Here is a 13,332-nt window from a genome sequence, read left to right as displayed (position 1 = left end):
GTTTTGATATGATAAATACATAGACGCACTTCTCCACTATGGATTTGCTGGACATTGTATATGCAGTGCCCATATTGTTAGAATGAAGTACTTCTCATGCTTCTTTATTGGCTTATATGCACACTCATCAGTAATCACATTTTATACAAAGCAGTGATTGTACCAAGTTGCAGTTAAACAAGCAAAACCAATTCACACAATATTTATATCACGAAAATACATAGAAATATTTTAATTTGTTTAAATGATTCCAACTTTATAAAGATGTGTTTTGGTGGATAGGATCAAAAGATTTCCTGACATCACTGGCTGTGTTAATAATGCATGTCTTGTCACTGGGGGGAAGATGCAAAGGCTGGGTAGGATTGCTGTATTGGGAAATTGATTAGTGTGAGTATCTATTCATTTGTATGTTTGGTCTCATATGACTGCTGGCAAATCAGTATCTGGATAAACTAGACTTAGCGGCCCGTGATGTGGACGATGTGTGAAGGAGGATGATATTGTTGTATATTTGTGCAATGCTCTGTGTGCTGGAAAATAACTACTGGGATTTATTCTTAATGTATGTTTGTAATCTATGTACATTTTGCTTATTGTGTAGAAGCACTGTTGTCTCTTACTGTCTATAACACATTAACAATGCTTTTACGTTTGTACTGACAAGGCCTGTTGTAATAACAAAAGTTGAAGTACGATATATTGCTGGATTAAATATAGACTTGACACAAAAACCCTAAAGTAGAATTATCCCTAAAAACTATTCTAACTTTCCATATGGTTAAAAACATGAGCAGCAATAAAAACATGGTAGAATGAAACTCTTAGTAGTAAGTTTGTATCTATAATTAGTTATTTATGCAACCCTCTACAGCTCAGATCTTATTGTGGAACAGAAAAATAACAAAATGTTCTCCACTAGTACAAAGAAAAAGCTCCCACGATAAATATTGATCCTTAAAAATGATTGTTCCCTCTATCATGTATTGAAAGAAAACTTAACGTAGTAATTATTGTGACAGACCTAGTACTGACACCTTGCATCACCTGATTATATCAAACTTAGCATCATAGTTTTCACTTAATACTATCAGATATACTGTATATAACAGGTCATTAATTGTATTTATTTATATATTCTCAGGACAGTGACTTGCTGACATTCAATATTTCTGCGCATCATTCGTGGTGGAGTGAACATGGTCCAGGCTGCGTGCGGAGAGAGCTGCAGCTGACTCCAGGGGGCCGCACCACACCCGAGGCCCAATCCTACATCAGTGTCATGGGCTGCTTTGTGGACTACCAGTATATCGAAGTACTACACAGCAGTATGCAGATACTTGTAGCGGTAAGTACTTTTAAATAATAGATTATGTCCAAAATGTCCAAAATGCCATATCATCCCGATGAAATTTTGTCTTAAAAAACTAAATATTTAAACAATAAGCATAGTTAGTACATCTCATCTTTATCTTGACATCTTTCAGGAAGTACAGTTGATAAGTGACATGGTACAGTTAACATAATTTTATAATACTAATTTGATTTTGATGACTTGCTCCGAGTAACAAAATTTAATCACATCACATTAACCTCATTCATTCCCATTTATTTGAAATACAAGCGTGAACAAGCCACTGACTCAATCTTAACTTGTACAAGCTCCACTGAACATGGCATTATGAGGGATTGGTAGAAAGCTGTTGATTTTATTTTGCCTTTAAGCACTTTTTCCAATATACTGGCACAGTGGTGTTTTATGATACGTGTATCCCTGCGTGCCTGCCTCTGCTGCTTGCTGAATGAAACATTGATCGGGTGTTTTGTCTGGGAGAGTGGCTCAGACTTGCCAACTGCTAACAGGTTCCTCTGACACTGGAAGGCCCTTATTGTCTTCCTCCGTTTGAAAAGCCAAAGTAGACATCCTGCCGACATGAGCGCTCACACACACAGCTGCTCCTCTGGCTGACCTCCTGTTGAACAAGGGCCAGGCTTGTTCAGATCATGGAGTTTAAAACACTCAATTGGCTGACAGATTTTTTTTTTCTATATTTACTCCTAAATCACTCACAAATACAGTATAATACAATATAAGTAATTCAACAGCATATGGAATAGAGGCACCTTACACCCTGTTCCGCGAAGGAGTGATACAGTATATTGTCTCCGTTTTGTTTCTTATATTTCACATTTTTGGTCACTTTAAAAATGGATTAAGCAGTCACTAGATACTCAAAGTGAGGCAGACTGATGAAGAAGGGATAGCATGAATTGCACCAGCAACCTAAGCGCTCTGTTTAATAATTTTCAGCGAGTGTAGGCTATTCTTATTTGGTCAAAGTAAAACAGCTGAGTGCGCCTTTAAAAGATGGCAGATTGGTAAACAAGCCGTGTGACTTATAGAGACTCACTGGACTGTTTCGTTCCCATCACCCCACAGAGAATGGCAGTAAAACGGTTCATGTAATTTTACAACCCCATCATTTCTCACTCTGCTAATGCACCTCCACTAACAAATTATTTGGCTCCTGACTCAGCAATAAAGGGTTTCATTTTGCATATAATTCCTGTTCTATTCAAAAGCGCTTGGGCATTTCATCAAAAAGGTGTTATGGCTTTTAGTTATGTAGCTTTCATGTAAACAGGGCTTGGTGATATGGAAAAATCACTTTTATCAATCAAGCAATCACTCAACATTTATTTTATTTGTCCTATTAAAAACAATTATAGTGGCTTACAACATGAACTATTAAACGTAAACAATGCAGATGTCCAACTATTGCCATTTTTAGAACAAAAATGTCAAAATTCACACACGTCATTGGTGATTAACTGCACAGCGCTAAAACTCTATTGTATAAGATTTGTATAGGAATAGACCTTGATTGAAAATATAGTCAAAGAATGAAAAGAATTCTAATCAATGGGCACACCCTTTGTCTTTGTAAAAGGGTTTTTCAAGGTCACAGCAAGAGGCTATTAAATATTTAGTCTGAGCTCAGAGGACTATGTTTCATTAAGATGAAAAATGTGGATCGGTTTGCCCGTAATGGAGGCATCAGTGACATCTGTCGGCTGCCATTCATCACTAACCGGGGGAGTTTATGCAAGAGAAGCGCTCAGTGATCACATGCTATTGTCTATGGACCAAATAGGTTATATTGCAACTGAGAGGTAACATTGAGCATAAGATTGTTCTGTTTTAGTCATTTATCACTGAAGGAAAAGTGTGGTTTAATTTGCCAGAGCTGTCAACCTCACCTTTATAAATGACATCCCTTTTCCGGTACAACAAGGCTATTACCACTGTCTCCTTGTAACTTTATTACTGTTATTAGTACCACTGCTCAAAATACTACTATGACTAAAAGTGCTATCAAATCGAATCATGATTTGAACGGACACAATTAGCAAATTACAAAGGCTCCACAAACAGCAAAATAGACTGTTTTAGTCTGCAGAATAAGTGACAACTCTGTAGTTTCAATCTGCACCAGTGTTCTGAAATACAGGTGATTTTTGAAGGTTGTGTATTTCAGTCTTTTTTGTCAGTTCTTCTGGACAAGTTTGAAAATGTGAGCTTTGAACAGAATCCTATTATCAAAACATAAATTGCTAATCGAATCGCAATGAATGTTTCTAAAATTATTCAGTCGTACTATACTTTTACTAACAGAATTTTACACAGCAGAGATAAGTATAAGTATGGCTCTCTCTACTGATTCCTCTGCACTTACCACAACAACTACAACTACTACTATCTCTTGTTATTACAACTACCATTATTATCAACTAATGCTACAAGGACAACTACCAGTAAATCTACAATACTTTCACCTTTTGCTACTACTTTCTCATTGTAGTGTTATAAAAAAAAACCAAAAAAAAAAACAACCCAGATGTTCTTTCCCGTGTTGTGAGCAAGGTTTTTCAAAATTTGCATAAAGTTTCAATTTACAATGTCTTATTCCTACCACTTTCACTGTTAACAAAAACAACTGAGTGTGAACAACAACTCAACCGGGATACAGAATAACAGAAAACAGCCTCATCAGCACACAGGCTCGTAAAAAGGTTTCTGACAATAGTTTTGACAAGGGCTTTTCAAGTCTTTTAAATGTGTGTTTTTCCAATGTTGCCTCTTTGCCCTGGAAGTGTGCATCAAGAGGATAGGGGAGGTGATAATGTTGAAAATGCTCCTGTCTTTCTCTGGTGCCATTGCACACTTCCTCTTGTTTTTGTCCCTTGTCATAATATCACTGTTAACTCCAGCGCTGTCTTCCTGTCTCCCTTTCCTGTAACATTGTTTGACTTTCACTTTTACGAAAAAACGGTTGAATACACAATGAAGGTCATTTTTTCATCTCAATGCAAAAGAAAGAAATATACTATAGTATAATGTCCAAAGTAGAAAATGTTTGTGTTTTGATGGTGCTCTAACAATCAATACACTTATTTCATCCCCAAACTGATTACAATTTTTCAATGGCCTATTTGTTTTCCAGATATGCATATTGTTTTTTAATCATCTACAAACTGCACCAGGATAATCCATTATTTAAAGATATGCTATGTAAATCTTCTTGTGGAAGGATCATCGTTCTGTCTCCATGGAGATATTATTACATTGCTGGAATCAAGGTTTTTTTGTGCAATAGAAAAGGCTTAATTGAATAAACACAAGATATAAGTTTAATACCATACTTTGGAACATTGCAGGAAATAACAATAATATCTCCATAGAGACAAGGTGGCTGAACAGAAAAAGTTACACAGCGCACCTTTAACTAAATTATGTTTAAGCTCTGGTTTCAATGAGATGGAGTATTGAAATGCTATTTATGTATTCTGTAATATTTTAGGTTCAAAAGGCATACATGTGTAGCACTGCAGTGGGAGTGGGAGGGGCTGTGGTTGATTAAAGGGGCTCCCGCAGAAGCAGAGCTTGGACAAACTAGTGATTAGCTGTGAGGGTGAGCCGTAGCCACAGGGTCAGGCATCTGTGTGTGTGGGTGGGTTTATGGACCCCACAACCCCTTTTCTGTGAGGTCAGGGAGGGAGCTTTGATAGCTCTATTAGCCTGTGTGGTGATTGCATTCTGATGTATATTAGCCACACATCAATACGTTGGGATATTGGGGTTAAGGTGATGTGGGTTCAGCTGGCCAAATGAAGTGGGGTCATTTTAATTTAAAGTCTATTCTATTTTAGATCGAAGGATTTCAGAAGGGTGTAGCTCTACTCAACTGTGACCAGTAACTGAATTAAACAAAGATAAACAATAAATTAATGCAAAACAAAACACATGATTATCACGATTAAGACTCTCACTAAATACATATAGTGTAATCTACTCACAAGTGTCACATGCCAGCTCTCTACAACCTCAGGCCTGGAGAAATGAAGGTGATTGTATATGTGCCAAATACTGTACCACATAAATGCATATAACTAAGATATATACAAACATATAAACATCATATTTTAGTATATTGAATTTGATGTTCACCTTTAGCAAAGACATGTCACTTTAAGGAGCCAAAACAATCTGACATGGAACACCACCTCCAGGCCTCTGTGTCAGTCTGGGCTCAGTCTGGGCTCAGTCTGTCACGAGCACAGCACTGCCACTCTTAACTTCAAAGGCCCTCACAGCCAGGAGCTTTAATTGCTAATCTGTTTTGCAGCGAAATGGATTTGGCTGCATGGATTAATTTCATTTTAATATTTGCTCTTGTTAAAAGTTTGAGGGAGTTGGCAGAAAATCACATGTGAGACTGAAGGAATGTTGTGAGCTGCTTTTACAGTGGTAAAACTGATAAACCGTGACTACTTTTACTTCAAATTCAATTGCTCAATGTGTACCTTAAAAATTACCAAAACCATGCCATACTACCTTGTCAATGCCCAATCTCGTCTGATCTCAGAAGTTGCAGGTTTGGACTGGTGTATAATGGAGTGGGTGAGAGTAAAATCACACCAAGTACTAATACCGTATTACTATTGTATGGAGCTGTATGGTATTGTATGGTAGGTTTCCCTTCATGGAGTGGTATTTCCTGATTGCAGTCTCCTTCTCACCACTATTAGAGAGATAAGAACATTCATAAATGAAAGATCAGAGGATAATTGGCCACTTCTCGTCTTAAGACACTCTTGTGCTGTGATTTGATAAGAAAGCTGCAAATCAGCAGCTCAGATCCTCACTAACCCCACTGGGTCCACTGTAGCTCTACACTTGTGAACATACACATAGATATACATAGAGAGATAGGAGGGGCTGATGGGTAAGAACAGGTGCATGGGGTCTCAACAGTCCCTATCTCATCATGTTTTTGCCATTAAACATGCAGCTGCCAAACGCACACAGACTCACTTAATTTAGTCCTCACTCCAGAAGGCGCAGTGTAATTAACCAGCAAAACATCTGTACGCCATTTTGTTGTAGTAAACACAATCTTAGTATTCAGGGCAAAGTCCATGCCTCGCTCCGACCCCAAATCAATAGTGTCTTAATGAGTCTGTGGATTGGCTTGTAGTGAAAATCTGTCAATAAGGCCAAAATGGAGGCTATGCTTTTGGTGCACTCTTTGATGCTAATTGATAAGATTGATAAGACTGGTATAAACAAGTAGGGCTCATGATACTGCTTACAGCTCCTGCCAACTAGATTACAAGTACTGGTGAATTTGAATGTAGCCATTTATAATTGTTTGCTGTACACTGTTTGTGCTCTATAAAAGTAAATAACTGTGTCTGGTCCATAGGCAGCATCAGTTATTGAGTGGAAGGTTGTTTTTCAGGGATAACTTTACATCGTATTTAACTGGAGGAGACGAGTATTGGAAAACCACACTTAGTTTAACCTAACCCTCATTAACTTATGCAAATACAAGTAACCCTTGTATTAGCAGCTGGCCTCTTTCTCAAGCCTTCATTCATACAGTGGGGAAAAAAGCTGAATCTTTACTATCTGTTGGGAAGGCTTGTCTCAGTTTTCTTATATATACATTACTCAACAAAAAACAGATATGACTATTTTAGTCCAGCTCAGGTTATTGGTTGAATTTGAAATGCATCCTTACGTCAAAGTACATCAAATAGATTTTTTATTAGTATCGTAATATCTGTTCTGGTTTAGTCTGTGTTAGTATTTATGCACCGATACTGGTATCGGATATCAACGCCAATACTGAAAATTAGCTGGATTGGATATTGGTTTCCAAATATTGGTTCAGCCAAGATCCTGGTTGGACATATAAATTGATGTAGTAAGTCTCATAATGTTTGAACTTTCATTTATACAAAGTGGTTATATAGTTAGAACTCATTTGGATCAGTTTTGCCCTATTTTATTTTTGGAAATAAATAAATGCTGTTTTCAGTCACTAGTATTTGTAAATCGGATATTGGCAGACACTTAAAGCTATAGTTTTTGGATTTGGTATCGGAACTGAAAAACCTAGATAGGTGCATCCCTATAAAAGCATTAGTCTACCAGTTGCCCTTTCCTAAGACAAATGATTTCCTTATCATGATGAGGTTTAAGATGGACAAAATTATTAAGGCACTCATTTTACATCAGTGAGGCCAGGACTCTAAAGTACAGTGTACTGCGTACTGTGTACTGTGTAGAGTTCTCAAAATGCAGGGAGATTAATTGAGTTCAGTTGTCACTTGTTATTGGGGACATGGACTTATTTCCAGGACCGTATAGCCTAGAGCAAAAAAGCAGAACTTTCACTGATTAGCAATGACTATTATAAGGATTATGTCTTCACCAATCAAATGGTGCAGCAATGTATAAGATTAGGCTTTAGCCCATTTGGTCCTCAACAGTGCTACAAGATTACTTTCATACCCTACACTTCTTAAGTCTATTTTGCTACGTGCCCTGCAATCTCTAAGTCAGTAGCAGTAGTGGTAATGGTGGTAGTTTGAGCCCTCAGCACTTGAGAACAGATCTTCCCTATTTCTTACTCCTCCACACTTGAAAAAGTCCACATAATAGTGTGTCTTGCTGCTTTGGTCACATTTACTGTAAGGTTACTTCATAACCACATAAACATTTGGTCACACCAGTAAACACTTAGCAACCCAGTCATTGTTTGTTACACTTTCAGAAACATGCCATTCAACCCCAAAATACCCTGTCATTTCTTTTTTCCCTCTATTTTGAATTTTGCTGCTGTGACATGTTTGCCGTAGCATGTTTTAAATCCCAGACCACAACAGCAATCAGGGCCCATTATGTAAATGAACCACAGTGCTGCATATTAACTCACTGGGACACACACATGCACACACAACCTAGAGTGCCCCCTGCTGTTAACACCATCTTGTGTCTGACACTGCCCTTATACATATGCTAATTCAGCTCCATTTTGGTGCCAGTGTAATGGATGGGGTGAGACCGGCAATTAGATAGGAAAATGACTGAGAAAATGGCAATGCCTTATCAAGGTTGAACACAGAGGTATCCATTGTCTTTTTGCTATAAATGTGAAGTTTGTTTTACACAATAAACGTTTAACACACATTTGGGGTGATCGGTCAGTTTTGTCTTTACATAGTTTGATCCCAGCTCAGACCATTGCATACTACCATTGTGTCCTTGGGCAAGGCACTTCACCCACTTTGTCCATGTATGAATGTGGTGTTTGTCAATGCCAGGGCAGCTGTGGCTTCAGAAGGAGTTAACCATCACGGAGCGGAGTGAAAGGATAATGCACTGTAAAATGTCTTTGAGTATCCAATACAAATCTATATGAATAGTAGTAGTAATAGTAGTAGTAGTTTATTTGAGACTAGTATTTCTGCTATAGTAAAGTTCTGTCATATTGTGATACATAGTATACTATTCTGGTACATTGTTTTTTTGAGTTTCAGAAAGATGAAAAATTAGGACCATCTTCACAGAGATTAACAATTTAACAATTTGAAAAAAAGTCTTCTGAATAAGGCAAGTCCTCAAAATGTTACAATGAACAGACTAATTGCAACAGCCAAAACTATGTACTTAAAGGACCGATATTACGCTATTTTCTGATCTGTGTTATAATTTTGTTTCCTCATTAAAAACATACCTGGAGTTGTGTTTTGTTTCATTCACACATGTTTAACTCACAAATCCCGCATATTTAGGCTGAGCTCTTCTCTCAAAGAGGAAACACTTGTGATATCATGTGCAAATAGAGGAAGTGCTCCACTGTGTTTTTAAACTCCATACAGCTTCACTAGAATCATTTGGATCATTACAGCCATAGAATTGCCAGTCTGTACTGAACAAAAGGTAAAAGGCAGTTGTTAACCTAAAAATTACCGTTTCATGACATCTCAAGGTGGAGCAGAGCATTTTGAGCTTTGGAGATATAGACAGCCCAATGATCAAGGTTACTCAAACATGTGTGAATGAAACAAACCACAACTCCAGGTATGTTTTGGATGAGGTAACAACATTCAATTCTGTGCAATGTAGAACCTTTAAAAAAATCAAAGATGAAAGGTTTCTAAATAGTATTTGGGCATATTATAATTACAGCTAACTGGGCTTATACTGCAAGGATAAATGAGTGTTGTAGAAATAGCCGTCACACCACACACATACTCTGTGGATGGGCCCATGTAGCTGTCCTGCTGGCGTGCAGACAGACTGGCAGAACAGAACACAGAGGAGGCTGCCTGGTTTAATTGACATGGCCCATTGCCAGATGATGGGTGGGTGCTTCATTGTAGAGAAGGACTGTCCCAGAGAGTCGATGGCAGTCATTTACAGGATCACAAGCTGTACACTATGGGCTGCATACAGGAGCTGATGTCTTTGTTTGTTGCTTGGTACTATGAAGCTTATGGAGAGATTTCAGATACTAAGTGCTTATCAGAAATGTTTGAATAATAAATGAATGTGTTGATGCTCCTACATATTTTTTTAATGACTGAAAATTGTTTAGTCTTTTTTCCACATTTGTCAGTAAGCAGGGCCTGTAGCACATACACTATTTTAAAACGTACTGAAATGTTAATGTAAAAATAGCTAGTTAATAAATTGCTTCCTCCATGATTTCTCCATAGTAAACAACAAAGCATGTGTATAATTTTGTTCCACACCTTGTATATGATGGATTGGTAAGAGTAGGCCTGTCACGATGATTACTATATCAACGTATTGTTCAGTATATGAACGCTGGAACAACATTTTGATGGGGCTCAATATTTGTCATGTGTACAATTTCTTTGCAATTTATTTATTTTTGCTAATACCATATGATTTCAGCTGTAGAGGGTAGAATAAGTAGCTATGGCTAATTACAGCTTAATTTTGTAATTTATGTGCTGCAGCTCAGCCTTTTTAAAAATAGTTTACTGAGATTATCTTGCATTATGTTTTTTGTCAGTGGCAAAAATTGTTTCAATATTATCAGAGCTTTCTTTGTATGATTTAGCAAGTTTAATTTGAATATTGCGTTGTCATACATGTATTCCTATCTTTACCCCTTCTTATGAAATGGACAACCTACCAACTATCACCTTGTCATATTCTCATTTCTTAGCACTCTGTATTATTATGTTTTCACAGCTCCTTGGCTTTGTCTACGCCTGCTACGTTGTTAGCGCCATAACTGAAGAGGAAGATAGCTGTAAGTATTATTACATCCACTGCCTCTCCTAAACACACAATAGCCTACTCGAGTTTTGCTCTGGCCTTGTGTTATTGAAGCTCTGCTGTTATGCACCGTGCCTTCTGCATCTCTTCACTTTCATCTGTAAATGCTTTCCTATGTTTGTCACTCCAGCTATCCTCACAGGGTAGCACCCCTCCCCCATCTACCTGCTGGATCGCAGCATAATCTCCATCTGGTTTTATATTTTATGGTTTATTTTGTATTTTAGTAGTGAAAGAAAAAGTCATCTGAATTCCACAAAGAGAACAGTTGATTTGCTGATTTTTTTATTGACAAGTATCACAACTGATTAAACTGATAACAGATAAATAAATAGTACTTATGTGGTAATGAAAAGGGAATGGTGTTGAGTGTACAGTTTCCAAGTTGATACTAATTGACCTTTACTATACTAAAATACAAAATTCTACTGAAGTGGAAATACTGCTTCCACTTCAGTAGAATATAACAGTATCACTCTTGGCAACTGATGTATATTTAACATATCAACATCACATTATCACATAGTCAGTAAATAAACTATGATGTTATCACTGTTGAATGCAAATGTCATGAAACTACCCAAACTAATATTTAGTCGTGGTGAAGAAGAAAAGGCATGTAGAACACATGGTGAAATCAGAGAAGCTTCGACGGTAACCCCATAAGCCTCAGGTCAATATTTTAAAAAAAGGTCAGCTAAATACCTCCCACTACGTACGATACTAATGAGTACCACTAACCCAAAGTTACCTTACAAACAAGCACTTTCTCATTCAAATATTTACGAGGAGACTGAAAAATACCTCCAGATCTCTTGCTCGCTCTGAACAAAGTCAAAGCTATAGCCGCGTGTCGTCTTTACATGCCCTACTGTAGATCTCCTCGTCTTAGGCGGTCACATACCAGGCATTCACTGTCTGTGAGCGGTGAGCGTCCACACCCAACAATCCCTTTCTGCTCCAGTCTGTACCACTTAATCACCAGTCACCCCCAAGTAATCCCCACTGGGCTCGCTCCTACTAGGAAAAAGAATGCTATTTTTTCCCTCTCCAGCTATGAATTTTGCTTTGACTTACATAGGCTATTAATATCTACAAGCAAACGGGCATACATATGGTTTGATTTGGGCACCTTCCTTTATTAAATATACAAAAATAGAATTAAGACATAACAATTATTAAAGTGCAAAATTAAAATTCCATGGTCATATGACTGTTGGAAATTTTTAACACCTTCCACCCCCTCTCATCCAAAAGGGAAAAGGGCTACAAATACAAGATTAGAATTCGAAACATATTTTTATTTTTACATTTTTTTGTTTTAACCCATAAGCATAAAACATACAATATAAAGACCTCAGTTGAAAATGAGAATACTCCAGTCTTGTACCTCCAAGCCAAGATGGTTTTGAGCCTCCATGGTCATTTTACTCCGTATTTTTAATTTCATTTTAAACGGTTTGCAGTGGTCCAAAGTTATTCCTCACTTACCTTATGCATTCCAAGGATCCTAATTATTCACCGTGATGAGCTTATAAGCACTTTTCACAACTTTCAGAGACCAGAGTGGAGTTTGCAGTCACAACAACTAGCATGCTAAAGTGTACTTGCTGATTACTGAATATAAATATAAATTGGACTATAAATATAAATATTAAATATAAATAAATTGGACATATTTTGAGCTGCTTATACAATATATCTGCACTTAAACATATGGGGAAAAACAAACAAAAAATGGTTTAATTTAGTATAACTATAGAGCTACAGCATATATATATTTAAAAAATACCCATTAAAGTCCTTGTTCCATAAGAAAACATCCAGATACAGCACCAGACATAAACATAACCCCAAAAGCTTAAATAGTTAGTTATGAAATAGCATGGGGTAAAATTGGCCAGTTATTTCAAATATGAAGACATTTCAAATCTGGTCTTTGGAGACACTGCTACATTAGCTCTAACTCAAGTCATTTGTACAAGACATTTTGTTCTTTCAGACACATATCCCTATTACCAGAACAGGCACACTGCGCTCCCATTTTATCTCTATTTGATGCCTAGATTAAAGCTGTTCTCTCGAGCTCCTGCCTGCCTCAGCAACTTTTACTTTCTTTTACTTTGTATTTTTCTCCTTGATTCCCACACACATAAAGTAATGACAGTCTGTCTCTTGCTGCTGTATAGCTTCTATCCAGGTGTGGGCTTGTAAAAAGTTGCAGGGCTCATTCTGACAGGATCATTAGGCTGGCACTGGTCAGTGAGCTCACAAGCTGCACCCTGGGAAGTGAGGGGAGTGTAATAAGACAGGCAAATTACAGTGTTTTACTTAGTGCTGTCTCTCATTAGAACAAAACTATTTGCATTGCTTTATTAGGCAGTGGAAAAGTGTCATGAAACCACATTGTTTAATCTCTCAAGGACATTGTTGGTTGAAATGTGCAATGAATGTCAGAGTGAAAATCTGTCTGCCAATATATTTATCACTCCTACAAGCAAATAAGATGAATTAATGGGTTTATAAGACGCATCAACCTCATTACCAATGCCCATTGCAAAAAGACTTGTTTTGCTGTTTTGTTGGCAAGCTAAACAAATTCACTAAGTTCCCATAGGGACTATACATTGGGTTTTTGGGAGCCTGTAAATCCATCTTCTGAAAACAAC

General features: G+C 37.3%; 1 protein-coding gene across 2 annotated transcripts in view; it reads left to right on the top strand.

The window, feature by feature from the left end:
• The window catches only part of nkain4 (sodium/potassium transporting ATPase interacting 4), a 40,421-nt gene that overhangs the window by 22,385 nt on the left and 4,704 nt on the right, over window positions 1-13,332 (top strand). For both annotated transcript variants that reach the window (XM_033969455.2, XM_033969454.2), the window contains exons 4-5: window positions 1,145-1,348; window positions 10,577-10,637. In XM_033969455.2, the coding sequence (XP_033825346.1) occupies window positions 1,145-1,348; window positions 10,577-10,637 (265 nt within the window). The remainder of the gene's footprint in view (window positions 1-1,144; window positions 1,349-10,576; window positions 10,638-13,332) is intronic.

This window comes from Periophthalmus magnuspinnatus, chromosome 7 (genome assembly GCF_009829125.3).
Source record: "Periophthalmus magnuspinnatus isolate fPerMag1 chromosome 7, fPerMag1.2.pri, whole genome shotgun sequence".
NCBI classification, from domain to species: domain Eukaryota; kingdom Metazoa; phylum Chordata; class Actinopteri; order Gobiiformes; family Gobiidae; genus Periophthalmus; species Periophthalmus magnuspinnatus.
Note: the sequence above shows the minus strand (reverse complement) of the source record. Positions and strands in the feature narration are given on the sequence as shown.